The sequence below is a fragment of the Mytilus trossulus genome, chromosome 6 (assembly GCF_036588685.1).
Source record: "Mytilus trossulus isolate FHL-02 chromosome 6, PNRI_Mtr1.1.1.hap1, whole genome shotgun sequence".
Taxonomy (NCBI): Eukaryota; Metazoa; Mollusca; class Bivalvia; order Mytilida; family Mytilidae; genus Mytilus; species Mytilus trossulus.
The window spans coordinates 22,831,409-22,854,259 of record NC_086378.1 but is presented as its reverse complement, the minus strand read 5'-3'; the positions used below and the strand labels follow the sequence as shown (position 1 = coordinate 22,854,259).

General features: G+C 32.2%; 1 protein-coding gene across 7 annotated transcripts in view; it reads right to left on the bottom strand.

Annotated features, from left to right (window-relative positions):
- Positions 1-1,086: 1,086 nt before the first annotated feature.
- The window catches only part of LOC134720938 (monocarboxylate transporter 12-like), a 34,240-nt gene continuing 12,475 nt past the window's right edge, over positions 1,087-22,851 (bottom strand). For 2 of the 7 annotated variants that reach the window (XM_063583534.1, XM_063583533.1), the window contains exons 3-9: positions 12,722-12,834; positions 10,937-11,197; positions 9,845-9,988; positions 8,666-9,385; positions 7,269-7,538; positions 2,962-3,087; positions 1,087-1,741 (exon numbers count right to left, since the gene is read on the bottom strand). In XM_063583534.1, the coding sequence (XP_063439604.1) occupies positions 1,557-1,741; positions 2,962-3,087; positions 7,269-7,538; positions 8,666-9,385; positions 9,845-9,988; positions 10,937-11,162 (1,671 nt within the window). In that variant the 5' untranslated portion in view covers positions 11,163-11,197; positions 12,722-12,834 and the 3' untranslated portion in view covers positions 1,087-1,556. Of the gene's footprint in view, positions 1,742-2,960; positions 3,088-4,884; positions 4,953-7,268; positions 7,539-8,665; positions 9,386-9,844; positions 9,989-10,936; positions 11,198-12,721; positions 12,835-13,521; positions 13,543-18,244; positions 18,293-20,156; positions 20,240-22,851 lie in introns of those variants that run through there. The other 5 variants (XM_063583535.1, XM_063583536.1, XM_063583537.1 and 2 more) reach the window with 5 other exon arrangements.

The window sequence follows — 22,851 nt, the reverse complement described above, 5'->3', positions numbered from 1 at the left end:
TAATTCTGGCAATGTAAGTAACGAAATTTTCACACTGCAATAGTATCACAACAGCAAAGATAATGAGAGATAGACCATTTTGTACATATACCAAGGGGAAACGTCCTGCAAATCTTTATTTTTTATTGTTTAGTTGCATTTTATAGCCAAATGGGATTTTGGGGCAAATAAATCCATGATTTTTGTAGAAAATTCACAGCCTTTTTCTCTTATATTTGACAATTCGGTGCTTGTTAAATAGAGGATTATTGCATGCAGTACTAGCAATTATTTCCTTAAAACAAGTTTATAAACATATCAGAAGATGTAACCAATGAACATAAACAAAATGACAATAATACATAAATGACAACAGACTACTAGCAGTTAACTGACATGCCAGCTCCAGACTTCAATTAAACTGACTGAAAGATTATAATTTCATCATATGAACATCAGGCACAATCCTTGCCGTTAGGGGTTTAGTATCATACCATTCTAAAATATGAGAAAAACATAACCCGTGTCATGCCAACAACTGGTTTTTGAATAAATGTGTTTAGTTCCGATGTAAAGACCCTATAAGTGAATCAATATAAACGCCAAAATATGCAATCTCATTTTCTACATTAGAAAATGCCTGAACCAAGTCAGGAATATGACAGTTGTTATCCATTCGTTCGATGTGTTTGAGCTTTTGATTTACATCCTTAAACACTGAGAACAACTGATTATTCAAATATAGATATTTTATTATATTAAAATAAGTGTTACGTAGTTTGTTTATTGAAATGATGATTTAAATAAAATTACACTTCATATATCACAAATGGATATTACATAGTGTATCTTCCACAATCGGGAAATCCACTTTTTACCTGAACATGACAACTTACTGATGATAATTCTTACAGAGTTAACTCCCGTGGTTTTTACTATGACTACATAGATACGATTATCTATAGTTTCAAGTTTTCACTTGCTATATCGAGTATGAATAGACAACAAACACAAAACCGCTGCCTTGATGCATGTATCATATGTTCCTGGGAGTTTGTTAAATATCGCTGTATTATTGTTTTTCAATCGTCATAGTAAAAATATAAGTTCCGTAAACCCAACTGTTTTAGTATAGGCTTATTGTTTTAGTCATACTTGTTGCATAAAGAGTATCTATAATAGCTGAACATTCTTAAACATAATCGTATGTGTGATGATTCTCGTTAATACAAATGATGATATCACACATTAACATAAGCTATCTGATATTTTAACATTATACAAAGTAAACATTCCAACATTTTACCACATATGCTGTAGTATCCCTCGGTTTTTTAATATGAACAAATTAATTTTCTAGTTGTTTACAACTGCCCTATATAGTACAACCATTCTTTCTGAATAATGTGGTAAGAGCCTAAGAATATATAATGTGTTTAGTTCAAGCGACCATTTTTGGCTTCCAAGCTGTTGGTGTCCTATTCACTGTAAAATCGTACAATTTCCTTTGACGTCACTCGGGTCCTTCGTCTTAAACACTTTCGTGAAAAAGCAATTACAGATGCTGTCTTTTCGGTCTATAGTTTTCCATTTTGTTTGCCAACTTCATCAGCTTCCAGAACAACTTCAACTTGAGTTTCTGTAATGTCATTGTGGTGATGTATGAATAACAGAATAGCACACATTATGGCTCCTATTGTATAAAAACAGCCTGTCATCAGGAATGGATAGACGTATGATCCCGTCATGTCATATATAAAACCTAAAATTTTAAATGTTAACTGGTTAATTTTATAGCAACTTATTCAAATATTTGAGTAACTACGTATGACTGATACAGTAACTTACTTCTATGCCATTTTGGTCTTTGGTGGGGAATTGTCACATTGACAATCATGCCACATCTTTTAAATTGAGATATAGTTTGTAAAATGGTAGCGCCAGTTATCCCGGAATTTAATTCAAAATAGGTTTGATCTTTTTTATTGTACTACAAACCACTTGACTATAATGTTTACTTTATGACGTATTTCAAATCGTGAAACAAATTTTATATGCCACAAGATGGCTCAAAAAGTAATTTGGTCAGTTTTTGGGTATGGTTAAGTCGATCGTTTTGCAATATTATTGATTTGAGGAACATGTTCCACATCTTGTCATAGCCAGAATATTATTTAACTTTTTAATACAAAGAACATATAAATAAGATTCTCTTAACCAAAACGTTATTGATGTGTATTGCCTCTTTGATATTCAAGAGTTTATGTATTTAAAGGTTGATGTCCTTTTGAGGACAGTATACATGTATGTCATCAATCACAAGAATAGTATTCTGAACTTATCAAAAAATTGAACTTTGTGATTAACATTCTTATTAGAAATTTCAAAGTTCAATCGAAATATTTTACACGTAAGACTTAAATGTCAGAGAACCGTGCAGAATCAAATCTTACGTCTAATTATGATTAGTGTAGATAAAATTAATTTCAATTTTATTAAAAATTAGTTAAAATTTCAATCTTAAAATCGGAGCTATTAAATTATAACTAGTATGTAATTTTTAATCAATCGATTGTATTATTACAATCTTTAAGCTGTAAAATGCTCTGCACAAAGTTAACTCACAAAAATGCTGAACTCCGAGGAAAATTCAAAATTGAAAGTCTTTAATAAAATCAAGGGCAAAATCAAAAGCTCAAATGTATGAAACGAATGGAATAACAAATGTCATTTTCTTGTGTAGAAATTGGTGGATTTAAGACCGTCGCATAAATTTCCATTACACTGACAACGATGTATAAAATAAACAAACAGACATGATATGTAAAAATGACAAAATAGAGGTACAACAGTCAACATTGTGTTATAATCTTAAACTACTTAAAACTACTGGGACAATTCGACACCAAGTGCCCCTAGAAACCACTGATGCACTGTGTTGCCATATGTTGTTTCTATTGTTTTACTACCATCTATATTTACCTGCTAAAGGTGGATCGATAATAAAAGTAAATCCTTGGAAAAATGCAATGATTCCAAATGCTACTGTCAGTTGATCAATTCCAAGAATATCAGCAATTAGGATTGTACGTAGGCATACAACTGTACCTGGAATGTTTTAATAATAATATAACAAACAAAATTCATGTCATCAAATCTATATAGTTTAAATATGATAAATATCAAGTTTAAAGGAGTCGGTCATAACATTTTTTTTATTTCATTATTTAGTTTATATAAGACATGCTTGCTACATAACATGTATTTGCTTTCATTATACCTGTTCAACATATAATGTTTCGTCCAGAAAAAAATACTGAGTAAGCTTATGTTTTTTTCTTCCTAATTTACACATATTTCAGTACTTATATGCCTAGTGCTAACATGATTGGACAACATTCATCGATATACTCGTTTCATCCTCCTCCCTCCATAACAGGTTACCATATACAGGTTTCTCTTGGAATCATTTTAAAATTAAATATAGTGGTTTTGACCACCAAGCATATTCATGGAAGTTAATTTATAAGTTTTCTTCCTCTTTTTTTTGTACATGTTCAGCAATTATCATGTTTTTTTTTATGAATAGTTGTCTTTTACGTCATCGAGATTAGCAGGCATATATTAAAAAAGTCAAAAAAGTTAACGGAAACGAACTTCTTATCTTTTCCTGCTCAAATAGGATACTTCATTTTTCCATCTCTGATTCATTATAAAACAGCAGGATATTGCAATCGTGATTATCTGGTCTTAAATATGTTATCATTCGTTTAATTTTTATGTATCATATGAACATTTCTTTATTAATTATTGAAGACATTTATCAAAATTTCATTAATGACTGTATAGTCACAAATATAAAGAAAAAATGAATATTTAAGGTGGTACCTAACACTACAGGGAGATAACTCTGTAAAATCAGCTAAACGTTTTAATTACGTTGTGTTGTAAAAGGAATATAAAGCTTCTTAATGATCAAAATTGATGTTTGTCAAACTGCTATATAACCAGTGTAATTTTTCTGACAAAACGATTGGTTCAAAATTTTTGAAATTTTTCATATTTTTGTTAAAGGGTCAAAGTGAGTACTTTTAAAAAAATTTATGAAAATTAAACGAGCCAAATTAATTTTAGTGCAAGTGTTGGGTACCACCTTAATCAAGTCACCATTTACACGGAAGTGAAAACATCTTACTAGTGCATAAATTTCCCTTCTACAAATAGCAACCCATAGACTGTCTCAATGGCACAAATTGTGGCCACTCTGTCCCCGCGGGTACCACCAACCAGTGTTAAATACATGTACCATTGGTATGGTAGTTTTCGTTTTTACAAATCTTGAACTATTCGAATAAAAGATACAATTTTCTATCCCAGTTATAGATGATGCATTTGTCACAACTTTTCGAATACTAGTATTTGGGTTTCAATCCAATTCAAATTCGTGCATGTTAATAAATTTGTTTCGGGCGCCACTGGATGAAGCCTTGTGTAGACGAAACGTGAGTCTGTCGTGACATAGGCCTTGAATGTTTGATAGGTTTACACAAACAAATAATACATATACTATAAATTCAAGGAATAGTCTGTATTGTAGTAAAATCTGTAAGTAACTGTTCAGCGTCGCTGCACATTTTCTACAAATACATGCACCGTTTGCTTCGTCACTAGAATGGAAGTACAATGTACGAACGATAATCATGCTTTCAACAACATATTTAACATGTATGAATATTATAGTCTCTGCATGCATGTTGTTTTATGTTCTGCCGGTGTCTATACGTTTCACTCAAAGCTAAGAAGTGCTAAATTTAAACATTTCGCCACTAGGTCTAATGAAAACTTTTAAAAAGCCTCGGGAATAGGCACACGTTTTATAATCTGGTGATTTTCAGGATGAATTACCTCTATATCTGTCCGCGAGACTTACCCCTACCTATCCACCCCTGTTTCTGGTGACCTAGGTAGCGAACCTGATAAAAAAATAAAACATAGTTGCGAAAAAAATGATTTCTTACCCGTATCAAGCAACATGGAAAGAAAGAGAGAAAATGCATTATAAGAAAGACAAGAGAATAAAGAAATCGGATGGAAGATTTAAGTTGAACATTTATATAATGACAATTTCGGGTAACAAGGTGCAAATTCAACCATCATACATTCAATTTTACTGATAATGTATTCGTAACACTGTTAATAACATAAACGGTTCCAACTTTTAAAAGACGTTACCATGGTCGAAACAATCAGTTAATGTTTTGAGATTAAACAATCTTATTTCGATGATTGGAAATTTAAAAACATTTAAAAATACATGAAATTCTAAGAACATGGTGAGCCTAAATTGTTTTTTTTTAAATGAACTTCCATCTGAACTTTCAATTTGTATTAGATGTCAACCAATTTTTGCTGGTATTTACTTTTCTGATTCAATCCATGCATTTTCTATGCTTATTATATTTAAATCAAACTCCAAGTAAAAATAAATATATTGCTTTCTTTATATCATTTCTTGATAATATACAAATATCGGGTAATATAAGGCCACCTTTAAGGCCTCTATAATTTGAAATTCACAAATGTATTAACAATCCACCAAATTATATCTATCCGATGTTCATAAAACACAAGTCTGTATGACATCATTGTTAACATTTTATGCTGCCTTGCATATTGGAATCAGGGCTAGTAATTAGTTCAAAACACCAAAACTGCCAAAAAAGTCTCATTTTGAGATCTTGTCATTAATATTTAGATGTGGTCAACAGCTTTCCTCCAAAAATATTGTGTAAATGAATATTACAGTGTTAATGTGTGAAAATATTTTTGGAAAAAAAGCGGTTGCTCATATAAATTTATTATGATCGAAAAATATACTTGAAATGACTTATTAAGGCCAATATGTTAATACACAAGAGGTCCAATATTGGCTGTGTCTTTAGTTTACACAAATAATTTCTAGGAAGATTACATTAAGAGATATTGTATGATCGTCAATGAGACACTATACCTGGGTTTCCTTTTATTGATTTTTTTTTAATTTTGGGGTGCTCAACATATATATAATTAAGCCGAAATGTTTCAGTTTTCACTTTATGTGATTTCTTAGCAAATTCATGATATATCCCAAACAATATTCTCAAAAATACACTTGAAATTATCTTTCTTATAATCATCTTAAACGACCCAATCTTAACAGAGCTGTGTAAAAAAACTATGATTATATTGTTTTAACAATTGTAGGCTATTTAACGCAAAATAAATTTAAACAAGAATGTGTCCAAAGTACACGGCTGCCCCACTTGCACTATCCTTTTCCATGTTCCATGGACCATGAAATTGGGTAATAATCTAATTTGGCATTAAAATTAGAAAGATCATACTATAGGGAACATATGTACTAAGTTTCAAGTTGATTGGACTTCAGCTTCATCAAAAATTACCTTAACCAAAAACATTAACCTGAAACTCCCACTTTCATTTTCTATGTTCAGTGGACCATGAAATTAAAGTCAAAAGTCTAATTTGGCTTTAAAATTAGAAAGATCATATCATAAGCAACTAGTGTATTAAGTTTCAAGTTGATTGGACTTCGGCTTCATTAAAAACTACCTTGACCAAAAACTTTAACCTGAACGGACGCACTGACGGATGAACGCACGGAGCTACAGACCAGAAAACATAATGCCCCTCTACTATCGTAGGTTGGGCATAAAAACCTGTTTCAATCAATCGGCCAATTGACGAATAGCAAGTTTTGTCAATTAAAATAACTCCTTGCAACCTTTTGTTTTATATGGTGCAGGACATTCAAGAGTTTCTAAGGATATGGACGTAAACCATGATAACTTTAGATGAACCTTTAGTGCAGAGATGCTACATGAGAGTAATAAATGTTACCTGCAAACAATTAATACATAGACCATTTAGTTAGGCACACATGCACTTAACACGAGTAATGTTTTAAAGGAGTGAAAGAAATCTGAATTGATCTAATGAGTGTTGTATGTTGCAATACAATAGTGACTCAAGAAATTTACAAATTGTTGTTTTCATTTTTTTATATTACTAATTTATAAAGTGCTGTTTTTTCCTATTGGTATTGGTAATTATTTGAGTCTGTGAAGAAAAAACATAATAAACACTTTAGATATACCTTTTAGTGCATGACATACCTTCTAGCTACTATATTTTCCATCTTTGCAAACTTCCTTAACGTTTAACGATGATAGAAGCTTACACTTGATAAAAGAATAAATGCGACATATTTTGATTTCAGTGAGACTTACCCATACATATTCCGAATCCAACAGCACATGTCGCTAGTAAAGGAAAGCTGTTACACCAAGGTAATGCGATATTGGTTATCGCCCCTAGACACAAAGCTCCAAGATAGAGGTGGATACTTCGTACATGGAAAAAATCTACCGTAAATCCCGCCAAAATCCTGACAACGGTATTGGTTACCCCAATGATTGAGATCAACATGGCGGCATGATACCGGGGAATACCCTTTGAAACAACCATGTCTGGTATATAAGTCATAGTAATAGACTGAGCTGAAGTAATAAGAAAGAAAAATGAAGTAATTGTATATATTTGATAAAAAAAAACTTTTTTTTCTTTAATTAAAACCTTGCAATTGTTTTTGTAGAGATTTTGAAAGTTTGAGTAACAATAATTAATCGATCCAGATATTTTGCAAAACATAACAATTCCATTAAGTTGGAAGTAAGGTAAGCAGAAACGTGCCAAGTTCAATAATAAGGAGCTAATACGCTTTTCGTAGCTGATTGCATTATTTACTTCTCCGGAGCGTCCCTGACATCATTATCATTTTGACCAAGTTTTTGTTTCTAATTCGTTTTATCTTAGTTGGATATAAACTTATCTGCTGTCCATGAACTATACATGTTTACTATAACATTTATTCGAATAAAAATATTTTCGTTGTGCCCGTTTCTTTAGCGATATCTGAAGTAGAAAAATGTTCAACGCATAGTGTTTGCAATCCGTTGTTTTAATATATTTCCCGGCATTGCCAATTTCAACTTCGTATTTATTTGGCTTTTTAACTATTTTGATCTGAGCGTCACTGATGAGTCTTATGTAGACGAAACGCGCGTCTGGCGTATTAAATTATAATCCTGGTACTTTTGATAACTATTTACACCACTGGGTCGATGCCACTGCTGGTGGACGTTTCGTCCCCGAGGGTATCACCAGCCCAGTAGTCAGCACTTCGGTGTTGACATGAATATCAATTATATGGTCATTTTTATAAATTTTCTGTTTTCAAAACTTTGAATTTTTCGAAAAACTAAGGATTTTCTTACCCCAGGAGTAGATTACCTTAGCCGTATTTGGCACAATTTTTTGGAATTTTGGATCCTCAATGCTCTTCAATTTCGTATTTATTTGGCTTTTTAACTATTTTGATCTGAGCGTCACTGATGAGTCTTATGTAGACGAAACGCGCGTCTGGCGTATTAAATTATAATCCTGGTACTTTTGATAACTAATTATACAACGAAACATTGATGAATAAAGTAAAGGTAAATGCGTCTAAAGTGAAGGATACCAAAATAGCACCTTTTGACAGTTTTTGCGAAAATGTTGTTTTTTTAATGATCCAGACAAAAGTTACCCAACAGTGTATTAACAAAGCAGTTAGGATTATACTTACAAGTCCACATAACCATGCAGCATAACAGAAGAGTAAATCGTATTTGTCTAAACATCTGTATACAGCTTAGAAACAACGAATCATTGTTTTCTTTGGCCTTATCAGCTGCATCTTCTAGACTGTTTTCAAACTTGAGTTTGCAGTTGTACGAAGGTAAAAAATTGACACTTCCGGAGTAAAATACGTCACTTCGTAATCTTGGTGAGAGAAAAAAATGATATTCTGTTTTCCTGACATCAGTTGGTTTTATCGAACTTAAATGTTGTTCACTGAAAAATTGTCTTTTATCAACATTGTCATTTATATTTGTGTCAAGAAACGACTTTAGTTCTTCACCAATCCCTGAGGTTGAGTTATAAATTTTAGTTGGTGAAACAGAGTCTTCGTTCTTGTATCTGAAAGATAACATAGATCGTCTTTCGTCGGAATCGGAAACAGAGTTTTCCTCTAAACATTTACAAGTAGATTTATCTATGTTTCGTCTCGTTAATGGTCTGAATAAAGCCCCACATACTACAGCATTCAGACACAGAGCAGCTATGATTAATAATGTGTTTCTCCAATCATACATGTCCAATAATAATTGGGTGAGATATGGGTACACAATCACACCTAAACCACTTCCGCTCATTGCTATACCAGTTGCAATGGCTCTTTTTCGAGTGAAATAGAGTCCAACCGCTACTATTGACGACAGGAAGAAAAAACAAATTCCAATTCCTGAAAATGAAATGTAAGATTTACAGTGTGAACTATACTGTTAACAGAATTATCATAATTAGCCATTATAAAATCTAAAGGACCTTGTATACTTGTATTGTTCCTTCACCAAAATGAAAACAACGTCACTTCATTGGTTAAATTTCAAAAGTTTGATTTTGTAAGCCAATCGCAGCGTTTTTTGGTGTAAGCTTATGAAACTGTAATCGAACTACATTAGATTTTAACAGGACGAATTCAAGTTATATACATTCTACTACGCAAAGACCAATAAAATTCTTCATTTGCGATGAAATATTTGAAAAATGTTTATAAAAAGTCACTTTCTGTCGTATACACCTGTGAGGCAATGTTCGAAAATCTTTTTCTCGGATTAAAGATGCTCGACGAGAAATTTTTGAATGTATATCTGTACTATATAAGCAATTTATATAAGTTCAAACTATGCATATTACTCACCACAAATAACGCCATATGTGAAAATAAGAACAGTCAGATTCGGTGAGAAAGCACCCGCCACTGTGCCGAGAAAAGCTATAACGCCTCCTGCTATCGCAACAGTTCTAACTGAATACTTAACAATGAGAAAACTGACAACTGGACCTACAGTAAAAATAATATCCATTTATATATATATATATTTAGTAGATATAGAAAAACATGTTTAATGAATTAAAAGTTGTAACAAGCTCAGAAATTTTAATGTGATAAGACACTTGTAAATATACTCGACCTTTGTTTGTTCTACTTTTTCATGGCTACAAAATGCGCGAAAACCGGATATTTATTCGTTTTGCTCATTCTTAAGTTTCTGGTTTGTGTTTCGTGGACTTTTCGACGATTTCGACAAGGAAAAAAAAGAACGAAGTGTTTTCCTCCATTACAGTTTTTTTTCCCAGGTTCCTCTCATGTTGTCTGTCCTTCATATAATGCATTGTCCCTGGTTTAATTTCTTATTGCTTTTTGTGCTATGCAACAATATATATACGAGAAACAGACGTCTTTAAAAAATGTATGACAAAACTGATTAAAATTGTCTGGCTTCAAATTTGTTACGACAGGCGCACGTTCGGTTACAAAAACTCATTAGTGGTGCACGAATCAAAAACGTCTGATTTTTTCAATTTACATTTGAACTTTTTTCATTCTCTCTTTGAAATTAATGTAGGTTATGCTTCAAAGGCAAAAAAAAATCAACCCCGGCTTGAAGTGAGGTTCAGCCAGTTCTATTGTTTAATGTATTTTTCTGTTTATGAGATGGTATTTGTCTGTTTTCTTTGAGACGACTAGGAATTGTTGCTATTGAGTTCCATTCTATATATCATGTCATTTGGTTTTGATTGGTTGTCGTGTGATGTACTTACGATTCGATTGGCTAGAACTGATATAGACTTTGGGACACGATATAAAACTACAGTAAGCGTATTGAAGAACCGATCAACATTGAACTAAAAATATGTTGACGTAGTTCAAGACACCGCAATTATGACACTTTCAAGAAATTTCAACTTTTTCATATTTTCCCTGCTATCTGATTAGACTTATACTCACCCATCATCATGCTTAGTCCAAGTTGGGATGAGCTCACCCATGCTGTAGCTGCTTTTGTTTCACCAAAATATTTTAAAAATGCCATCATCTGCACTCCCGATGAAAACATAGTTCCATCGGCAATAAAATTGGCAAAAAATGTTCCAATACAAACAATCCACCCCCATCCTCCGTCCGGGGCTAAATCTGTATTGTCTTTTTTATTTCTAGCGCCAGTTTTTGCCATTCGTTTTACTCTGTTTAACTCATATTATGTCCAATCTAAATGAGAAATTAAAGTTTAATAGCGACTTTATTGTACTTTGTACGCAATGCATACTTGAATATTATAGATTCCGGACTTGCGACATTACTAATACAAACGTTCTACTTAACGGATTATCAAGCGTATGGTGCATAATGAATATGATTCAAATTGGATTATCCTTCTTTGTCACAAAACAATATGAACATTCGTTTGCATTATAAACGGAGTTGTATTTGATGGTCAGCGGAAAATATTTCATGTAGATTAGTACGAGTAACTGCGATATGTATAGGACTCCTACGCTTAACTAAACCAGCACGGCTTAGCTTTTTGGTGTGCTTGAACTGCTAAATAAAGGCAACAGAAATATATCGCTGTTCGAAATTCATAAATCGATTGAGAAAAAAAAACCAAATCCGGGTTACAAACTAAAACTGAGGGAAGCGCATCAAATATAAGAGGAAAACTACGACACAACAGAAACACAAAATTAAAATGTAACACACACAGAAACGAACTATAACATAGCAATGGCCACTTTCCTGTCTTGGTACATGACATTTTAAGAAAAAAATGGTGGGTTGAACCTGGTTTTGTGGCATGCCAAACCTCCCACTTTAATGGTAAAGGTAAATATAACAGTCAACAGGAAGACATTCATCCTGTTAGGACACACATTTTGACTACGAACCGACAGACTCAAGTTTTGTTTTATTTCTTAATGCCACGTTCTGGATGAGCATGCATCAACTATCAGTGTTTAAGTCTTCGACTTGGATAGCAAAATTCAATCACTCTTAAACAATTCAAATTGACTGAACACACACACAAAAATCACCTGATGTATAAATATAGTTATTCAAGTATTTGCTAGCTTTTATAGAAAGTCGTTCCTTGTATTTATAAACTGTTTGAAGTTATTGAACTTTTGTAAGTACAGTAGTTCAGGATTTACAGAAATTGCAAATGAGGACATTAAAATGAAGGTCAGATCAGTTCAAACGATGCATTTAAGATGAAATCTGCACTAATAAATAATGAAATGTGCAGATAAATAGAGTTATGAGATCAGACGAATGTTGTGAAGGTGGCCTGCATAAATATAGTGCTCTTTTAACGTATCTTGTTAAACGTTGAACAACATATGAAAACAAAATAATAAAACAACAAATAAAGAAGTTGGAAGTATCGTTCATAAATAAACAAAAATCGTAAATGCAGATAATTCTTTAACTCTTGTAACTAGTTACAAACATTAAAAACAAAACTCGGTAGCCCTGATAATTGGTACTATGTCTTAAAGGGTATAAAGCATGTTAAATATGCCACTGGCATGTAAAGTCTTGTTGGGGCACAAAAATATAATGAAACCATTCAAATAAACAAATGCTATTATTTGCAGATCATTTATAAAATTGATGAAAATAGTGCATTAGCATTAAGTGTGTTCCTACTCGTTAAAAGTGATGAGATGAAAAACATTAAATGTTAAATCTTAGACACATTTGCCGGTTATAGCTATGAAGATTTGTACTTACTGAAAGTGTATGTATAAGTTTATCCTTTATCATGTACTATATTCGTGTTAAGTCGGATTACATTTGTTGACTTACACAGTTGGATGAGAATGCAGCTGACAGATAGTAGTAACCTAAAAATGAGAAAGAAAAAAATATTAATTTCTCGGTATGTGAGCATAGTTTTTATGACCCCGATCTGAACTCGATGGTAATATTTATTCTAAACTGAATTATTTAGATATTGACGATATGCTTACTCGTGTTTAATAGTAAAAAGTAAAATCACAAAAATACTGAACTTAGAGGAAAATCAATTCGGAAAGTCCATAAGCACATGGCAAAATCAAATAACAAAACGCATCACAAACGAATGGACAAGAACTGTCATATTCCTGACTTGTTACAGGCATTTTCAAATGTAGAAAATGGTGGATTTAACCTGATTTTATAGCGCTAACCTTCTCACTTTAATGACAGTCTCAGCAAATTCCGTTATATTTACATTGATGCGTTAAATAAACAGAAAAAATAAATAAAATAGTCAAAATATGGGTACATCAGTCATCATCGTATAACAATTTTAAAAGGAACAAGTAAAACGTTTATGTTTAATACCTACAAACGAAATTCGATTAAACTAAATTTAGAATTCATAGATAGTTGATTCAAAAATTAGCCATATCCAAAAATCATGTCTATCGAATAAGTTTTAATTCTAGAGATGAAATGGTATAAAATGTTGATAAACAAAAATAATTACGTTGGCACCTTTTTTGCAAGACTACATGTTAATATGTTAGTTAAAGGTAAATACTTACAATGATAACCCTCAGACTGTTTTGATATACGATCTTTAAGCAGTAACTGTTTATAACTTCTTATTTATATATAAGTATATGTCACATGTCTAGGTGACTTTAAACTCATTTCTTAGACGTGATATATTAGATTTCTTCAATTCAAAATTAAATCAGAAGTGCATATCATAGAATTTAAAAGGCATCATTTGTGTCTACGAGTTTTATGTAGGAGAGAGTTTGAAAAACCCTAATGCTCTTATGAGTTCAGTAACTAAGCATGCGCATTGTATGTAGTTGCGTTAAAAAGATTTCAAAATTATCAGGTTTAATACCGCATGCAAACTACTCTCAAAGTCTATACACATACAAATAGAAAGGGTGGGCGTTTGTACCTTTAACACAAAAAAAATGCTATTTTTAAATTCCAATAATCAAAAAGTGCAAAGATATAAATAAATAAACAATATTAGGTCATGTCAGAAAAATATAAACTTTTTTGTATGAGGCTGAGAAACTGGGGAAGAGCGAGGTTCTACCGTGCCCTTCCCCAGTTTGAGCCGAATACAAAAGAGTTTATATTTTTGTGACATTTTAACTTATATTGTTTTTTATGGCAACTAAAATTAATAAATTGATAGCTATTCTAATTGTAAAACTAATTTCAAACTTATTTTCACCCCTTAATGAACCCCGGATTGTGGAATAAAGTGATCCGTGATGAAATTGACATTGCACAAAATATAGCTGTGTGACTATATTTTTATTTTGAAATAAAAACAACTAGTTGCAGTATGAATACAAATATTATAGTTTGGTGCTTAAAGAGCATTTCACTTCGATCTACTAATTTATTCCGTCATTGAAAAAGTGCGTTCAACTTACATTCATATGATATGATTATATAATAAAAGTACAGCATATAAAATAACGTTGATAACTATCTATGTTTGACCGCCAGCGTACTTAGTTCACGTGGGCGATAGTATAAGGGAATATCCTAATTTATAGCTAAGCAGGTGAATTTAATAGCAAGAGTAAACTGGTTGGCTTGGAGTTTGTGGTAGGGTGATATGTCTCTCATGGTAGCTGAATAAGTTGGGTCTAATAAACGGATTGTCCTAAAAAAAATATTGAATAACAAATATTATACATATATCTTTAAGTTCGGAAAAATAACAAAATGTGTTCACTGAGAGTCAACGAACCTTTGTTTTATGCGAAATTTTCAGCGCTTAACTTCTGAATATATATATATATGACTTTTGAGATATTTTAAAAATAATACCGAGCCTGGCACTGGTCCCAACCCAATGTTTAACATTCACAAAAAGTGATCATGATTGGTGCGTTATACCTAGCAAAGGGGAGGGGTGGTAGATAAACCTAAGTTTTTGTAAACAGTTTAAGATGTGCAGAAATTAATCGCATTAATCTTTGCATGAAGCACATAAAACAAGATATATTATATAAATTTGTAATTGAAATATAAGCAAGCCTTGTAACGTCTTTCTTTTACGCCGAATAATGATTACGAGGATCAGAGATACCTCAGTACACTCGCAAAATACATGCCGCATTGTTCTCTTGGGTGTGTTATGTATAAACATGCACCCATGTCAATTTTAATGAATGCGGTGTTTCCAGTTCTTAGAGAGTGCTACCTTTCCTCTAAACGATGACATAAGTAAGCTAACACATGATGCAAATTATTGTATAGCAATATAATATTTCCCACAGAACGTAACCAAAGGTTAGCATGCAATAAATTATATTATCATATGTTAATAAATTTTGATATTTTATGTAAAATAATCCTGCTATCAAATCCAATTTAATTCTTAGTTCATTTCATGACAAAGTATACGATGTATGTAGTACATGTAACTATAATTCATCACTAAGGTATTCAGTATAGTGTCAACTAAGGTATTTGCGATGAATACTACGACTGCACTGGTAACACTGACGAAGATTTTCTATCCAAAAGCTAGGCCACGGTGACCAAATTCCACGACTATATATATTTCGTGTATGTGTAATGATATAATCAGCTAACAGAAACATCCTTAGTTTAGCGCAAAGTGTAATTTGGTGTGAACGACCTGTCATTCAATTTAATACTTCTTCAGTTCCTATAGTAGACTGCTTATCATTTTGTTATTCTAATTACGGGGCACGAATGTGATGATGATGGGTGTGAAATTAGGTGTCAGACCACCAATTACTCCTTCCAATTTAGAACGTGAAAGTAGGCCTACTCGGACAAAGAAAAAGTGCATTTGATGTCATTGTTTACTTAAACTAAATACAAATTGGCAGAAATGAAACTTTTGGTGAAAGAAAAATATATTAAGACCATTTTGAGCAAAAATTTACTTGTCTATGAGTTAATTTGCACTCATTAGTGAGCAAATTTAAGATTTCGAGAAAACCAGGGATTATTTTTAGTGGTACCTCTATTCGGGAAACCTCTTCTTTCTTATATGATTTTAAACGTGTGTTAAAAATTGGCATGTAGAAAGCTGATACACATATAATTCATGATATACCTGGTTTTTATGAAGTTAAACTCAATGTAAAATATTTAAAAAGCTTTGAAAATTGCAAAATTTGGTTGAACAGACAGGGATTTTTAATTGGTGGTCTGACACCTATAACGTCCACGGACAAATTAAATGTGCTTATTTCAAACGAGATAGCACATCCTATTTTTCACGGATATGTTGTTTACCGAGCCCTCTGTTTCTGATGAGCTTAGCCCTTTTCACTGTTTTTATAGAATCTTCATATGTTGTACTGTTACACCGCTGTCTCCGATTTTGAGGGCGTATTGGACGCTTGATAAAGTTGACATGTTTAACTCCGCCTGTAACAAGTCAGAAACCTGTAATTCTGAGGTTGCCGTTTGTTGTTGTATATTATATTTGTATATCGTTTATTGTTTTGAAGACAAGTAGGATGTTTTTTTCCCGTTTGAATTGTTTTACATTTGTCATTTCGGAGACTTTTATATATAGCTGACTATTCGGTATGGGTTTTCTCATTTTTGGTGACTTATAGTTGATAACGTCCATGCTATTTGGTCTCTGATGGAGAATTGGCTCATTGACAATTACACCACACCTTCTTACCATAAAAAGTGAAACTGATTTAATTATAATTCAGGGAACTATAATAAAGGGGACAGAAAAAAACTTTATTTCTAGAAAACCCTCTTTCTTTTACTTTTGTAAAAATCTACCATACGAATTTCTACTTTGTTGATTGGGGCATTATTGTTTCGACAAATATAATTAAAAATAGAGCTGCACTACTTGAGAATGAATTTGTAGTCCGGAAGTTTTCTTTATATATAATCACAAAACTGGACACTGGGTCAATTATTATAGCTGACAAGGTTCTGTTTAAACATATAAAATACACATAGATAAACTTTGCTGATATAGATTTATATAGATTCAAGGCTGTATATAGAATATATAAAATAAGAATATGTGGTACATGTATGAAGTCTTCTTGTTTAAAGGATTATTCTTTGTTTTTCACCTAGTACAGACTATTTATTTAACTGTCTGTGTATTTATCATAATTTGATTCAATTGCAAAATCCTAATTTTATTTAGGTTGCATAAATCGAAGTACAAATGTCTTTTAATTTACTTTGGTAAATTCTTCTCTTTAAAGTGCATTGCAACTTTCAGTTATCATGAGTATGTAAGAACTTGAACATATAGGAAATTCAATATATCAACTTTTAAATTCGGATCACTGAAGATTATGATGACATCTACTAGTATATTATGTTAAATTGAAACAAATCCATGTTTATTTCCTCCGTACATATATCTTTAAATGCATGCATCGGATATATACCGTGACAGTACGTGGGTTTATAATTTATGTTTTGTATAATGTAAATAGACTACTACGGATATTTATCCTGTATTATACGTTCAACAGTGCACAAACCATGCATATATTACAGGCTAATAATTACATTAGATGTAAGTTTCACTATAATACATTATTCTGATTGGCTAACTGCACATCACGTGTTATTCTTTTAGCAATTGCATTACTCAATAAAAGTTTAAGTTATCATTCATGATAGATATCACGTGGTCTCACAATAAAGTGCATAGATTGATTAAATAAAAACAAATGTTAAAATTCGTGTTTCATGATCATAGCTTGAAATGTAATTATAAGAATGGAATACTTCTTTTTGTAACTTCATAGGGTTGTAAAAGCGTTGACCGTGCACACTATTTTAGAATGACGCGCTTCCGCGCTTCATACAAAATGTACTTCGGTCAACGCTTTTTCACCCCAATGAAGTTACAAAAAGAAGCATTCAATTCTTTAATGCATGTCTTGAGACGGACACATGCAAAATGTGTAAGGGTCAAAAAGTCTTATATCTTGCTTACTATTGCTTTATAACAGGGAGACAGATTGGAGAGAGAAAAACGTAAAGAAAAAAAGTCATAAAACAAATAAATTTATATTACCGTGAATTTAATACCACTCTAACCATGAGTATTTTCAAATTTCAAATTGACATCAGTGGAGGATTTAGGGGAACAGGTGGACCGGACACCCATCCCCCTTTTCTCCTTAGTGGGGTTATTTTGGGTTTACCAAAGGATGACCTGAGCGAGCCCCTCTTGGGCAGTCAGTGTGTTCCCCTAATGAAAATTTCTACTACTATGCTAGCGGTGTTAAAAGGAACAGGTCTTACCCTTTTTCATATGATTCACTTCTAATGTTCACAAGAGACTAATAATTCGAACAATTTGTCACCTCTTTACAGGAACACGATTCTGAAAATAAGTTAACATACTTCGGACTTGTATGATATATATAAAAGTCCAAGGTCAGTGACTGACAACTGATTTGGGATCTTGTTATCAACCTGTAATGCTCATGTTTAAAGTTTTTATCTCATTACAAATTCATTGTTTGAACAAAAGGGTTGATGTACTGTTACATGTTGTGTACGTAAAAAAAACTGAGAGGCAATTATCCAGTAGGACATGAAGACTTTACATACGACATTGGTATCGTTCAAATGACTCCAAACATGTGATTATGGAATAATGTTGTCTAAAGGTCCCTGAACTGTAGATCGGATGACCTGTTTTAGTCACACTGATAATTACATTTAATGTATCGAAACAAAAATATTGGGGGGACGGGATTGTGAGGGTCTTTATGATAAATCTGGTTCGGGCAAATGCTTGACAACGGTTAAATTGATAGTGAAGACATAATATGTATTCATGGAAACCACTACTAACTGGCTGTTAATCAAAATACTCTGATAAATTTTGAGGATTTGATATAAATGTTCTCTTACTATGTCATGGATTATCTCATTCGGGCGTAATGTTTTCTTCACTTTCGGTAGCCAAGGGTAACATCCAGTATTCTTCTCTCAAGACACTGGATTGGGACCCACGGTTATCGAATATGTGTTTTGTTTCGTTTACATCCATTTCATGGGGAGGGACGGAAACAAGCTTTTATATTATAACGGTAAATTGTCTATAGTAAGAACAAGCTCGGTAAAATGCTTTGCTACATTCGTCTGATGCGTTTGAGCTTTTGATTTTGCCATTTCATTAGGGATTTTCTTTTATGAATTTTCATCGGACTTCAGTATTTTTTGTGATTTTTCTTTCTATATGCAATTCGTTTTGAAACTCAGCAATAGATTTATAATAAAGCATAAATAGAAATGATTCTAATAGCGACACGTAAATAAATAAATCCACAGTAACTGGAGATGCTATTTATTAACTTCGTCGTGTACTGGTTACAGAGAGATAACTCTATTATTTTTAAAATCAAATGATCGTACATCTATGAAAAGACTTAAAGAGTGTTAAGCAGCTTTAAAGACGTTAAAATAGAAAGAAAGAAAGAAAGAAAGAAAGAAAGAAAGAAAGAAAGCTCATTTCTCAACTTTTCCGCAACACTTGATAAAATGAATTTTAACAAAGTATTGCAGTAAAAATTGAACATCCTTTATGACACATTAATTTAAATTCTTGGATTCGGTAATCATTTTCATAATACTAATGAAAGAATATTTTTCAATTTTACAGAAAAATGGACAAGCGAACAAAAAGTTCTTCATTATATCTTTAATCTAAACAGTTATGAAAAATTAGCGTCTCTTCATTTCATAAACTATTCTTAAACGTTATTTCGTACGGTCAACATCCCAGGCAATAACTGTTTTAATCGTGATATTGAGTGCATATGAAGTGCTAACATAATTTACATTGCAATATCTATATTTGATTAAAATGCTTTAAGTAGAATTTAGCCATGCCTTTGAATTATCTTTAAATTATTGTTTCAATAGCCCATGCGGGTTTTTTCTAACCTTTTTTTGGAAAAGGGGGGGGGGGGGGGGTCAGCTTTCAATCCAATCAGAATAAAAAAAAATATTTATCACTTCAAATAATTTCTAATTTGTTTGTTTCTTTTGTTCTTTTATTTGTTTCTTTTGTTCTTTCGTGTCTTTCTTTTGTTCTCTTATTTCTTTTTGTTTTTTGCTCATTTGATTTACGGCCAGATGCAAATACTTCATGCATGCTCAGGACGATGCATTCATTATAAAAAAAATCGTAATTTTGTCTTACCAGTTTTGATTAACACATGCGTCTACTGCGCCTTCTGCTCTCAGAATGATTTTGATTAGCGCCATTTATTACTCAGAAACACAAAAAGTATACGCACAATTAATTGACCTTGACATGCTAGAAAGTTACAATACACGGAACTTGTGCTAATTAGCGGGTGAACTATTTATAAAAACTGGAAAGTTTCCACGTGCAGAGAGTAGCGTGAACGTAATTACCCCAGTACGTTCTTTTCTAGTTGTTAATAGTGTGCCAGATGAAAAAGTACAATGGGAACTTTTGACTTGTAATTCCGGAAAGTATTCCAGGAGATAAATTATAAATTACCAAAATGAATAAAAGGAGGGGTGGGATTTACACAAATGAGACAGACGCGAATAAGTTGAATTTTAATGTCACTTTAAACACTATTGTGTTATTTCAAGGGGAACAGTTTGTTTTATACACGGGGGGTCAACTTCCTATTATTGTGTATACGGGGATGTGCCAAATATATGGGTCATAATTTTGCGAGATTTTATATAAGAATGACCCTCCTTTTTAATGATATCCTATATTAAAATGCATTTACGTTTAATAACTGTATATTCTATATATCATATATAAATATGCTAAATTGAGTATCTTACATTACAAAATATATGTGCACCAAACGATGTCAATTCATATATAAAAACTTAATATTTATGAATTATGAGTGATGATGGGTTAGTGCTTATATAAGCATGTGTCATATTTTAAATATTGTGTATATAAGTATAGGTCATTCTTTCTTAAATTTTTATATAACTATAGGTATTGAATTTCAGTGAATTTTATATTAAAATGGGTACATTTTTTAAGGCAAAAATGGCACACCCACACCAAAAAAATATCGAAGTTAACACCCCCCCCCCCCCCTCCCCCCGTGGTTTTATAATTATTTATATACCATAATAAATGCTTACCAGTATCGCATAGCGAGTCGCATAGACACTGTTAAAATTGTTATATTCAGATATTATATAGGGTTTTTTTCCCCCAGAGACAAGTGCCTATGCAGTAACGCTTAACACTTATTATAGTGATATACTTGTATATGTAGTGTACAAGTCTGTTTTGCTAACAACAATCCCTTTGTACGTTATAGATACAGCCAGCTCAATCGGAGTTGATTAGGATAAATTAGGATAAATAATTTAAATGTTCGCCATAATTGGCAACCATATTCTGCCATTACTTGGTAAGACAAGTTTGTTTTCTTGCAGTTTGCTGAGTTTCTACCAATGAAATTAAACTTTATATTCACAATTATTGCGATATGTTCTTTACACTAACACTATCAATTTTCGTCTTGAGGTTTCAATATATAGCAATATTTTGTTTTACTACTGTAAAATGTCGCTGATAGCCAGTCTTCAGTCTGTTGACTTAATTCATAACATACATGCAGTGACGGACCAAAGAAGGACGTCGAGGGGCTCTTACCCTCTTTATTGTGGACGAGCATTGCCTTTGAATTGGAATATATGGTTAGACCCTCCCTTTTATCCTTGGTTGGACCCCCTTTGAGTAACAAGTTTTGACTTTCAACAGATTTATAAACCTTTTTTTTTATACATTTTATTCATATCTCACTCTCAATGATTTAACATTCATTTGAATTTCGCTTTTAAAAAGATAGACTTCAAAAGTTTTGATGGGCGTTTTCTCTATAAAGCCGAAAAGGAGAGCGCATAATCTGTCGGTATATGAAATGTGTGCTCGAAATATTGAAGGTACAAAATTCGTACAATACATTTTTATTTTCAGATAAGTATCCATATTGTTTATTTTAATATTATGAACTTAAATATATTTATAATTTTGAATCAATTTCTATGTATCAGTTATGATTCAGTCTCGTAGAAATAGAAGCAAAAATATTTAATACAGTAAAACCTGACTAAACCGAACCCTTTCGGGAGTTAAGATTTTGTTCGGTTAAATCAGGTTTCACTGTACACGATTTTTTTGTTTTACACACTATTCATTAATACTTTTATCACAAAGCGGATTTGAATGGTCGCTAGAACCTTTAAAACGAAGTCAGCACAATAAATAATTAAAACATCAAATATTTCAGTCAGCTATGTTGGTCACATTTAATTATAATATGACGTGTTAAAACTACAATAAAGTATAGCTTGCATCAATTATTTCTTAAATACTCTAGCTTTCAACTACAAAAAAAACTGTGTGGATGGAGCATGCTTGATAGTTATTAAAATTGAGAATAGAAATGGGGAATGTGTCAAAGAGACAACAACCCGGCCATAGAACAGACAACAGCAGAAGGTCACCAACAGGCCTTCAATGCAGCGAGAAATTCACGCACCCGGAGGCGTCCTTCAGCTGGGCCCTAAACAAATATATACTAGTTCAGTGATAATGAACGCCATACTAATTTCCAATTGTACACAAGAAACTAAAATTAAAATAATACAAGACTAACAAAGACCAGATGCTCCTGACTTGGGACAGGCGCAAATTACTCTTATTTCGACTATTATAAAAGGTAGAATGGGACAACGTTTTATACATCTAATGCATGCTATGTAAACTTGGTTTAAAAAACCGAAAACTAAAAAACAAAAATGTTTTTTAATGTTGTAGTCCCCTTCAATCAAAACATCAATTTCTTAGACACTTAAAAGATTTGTGACTTATAACGGTT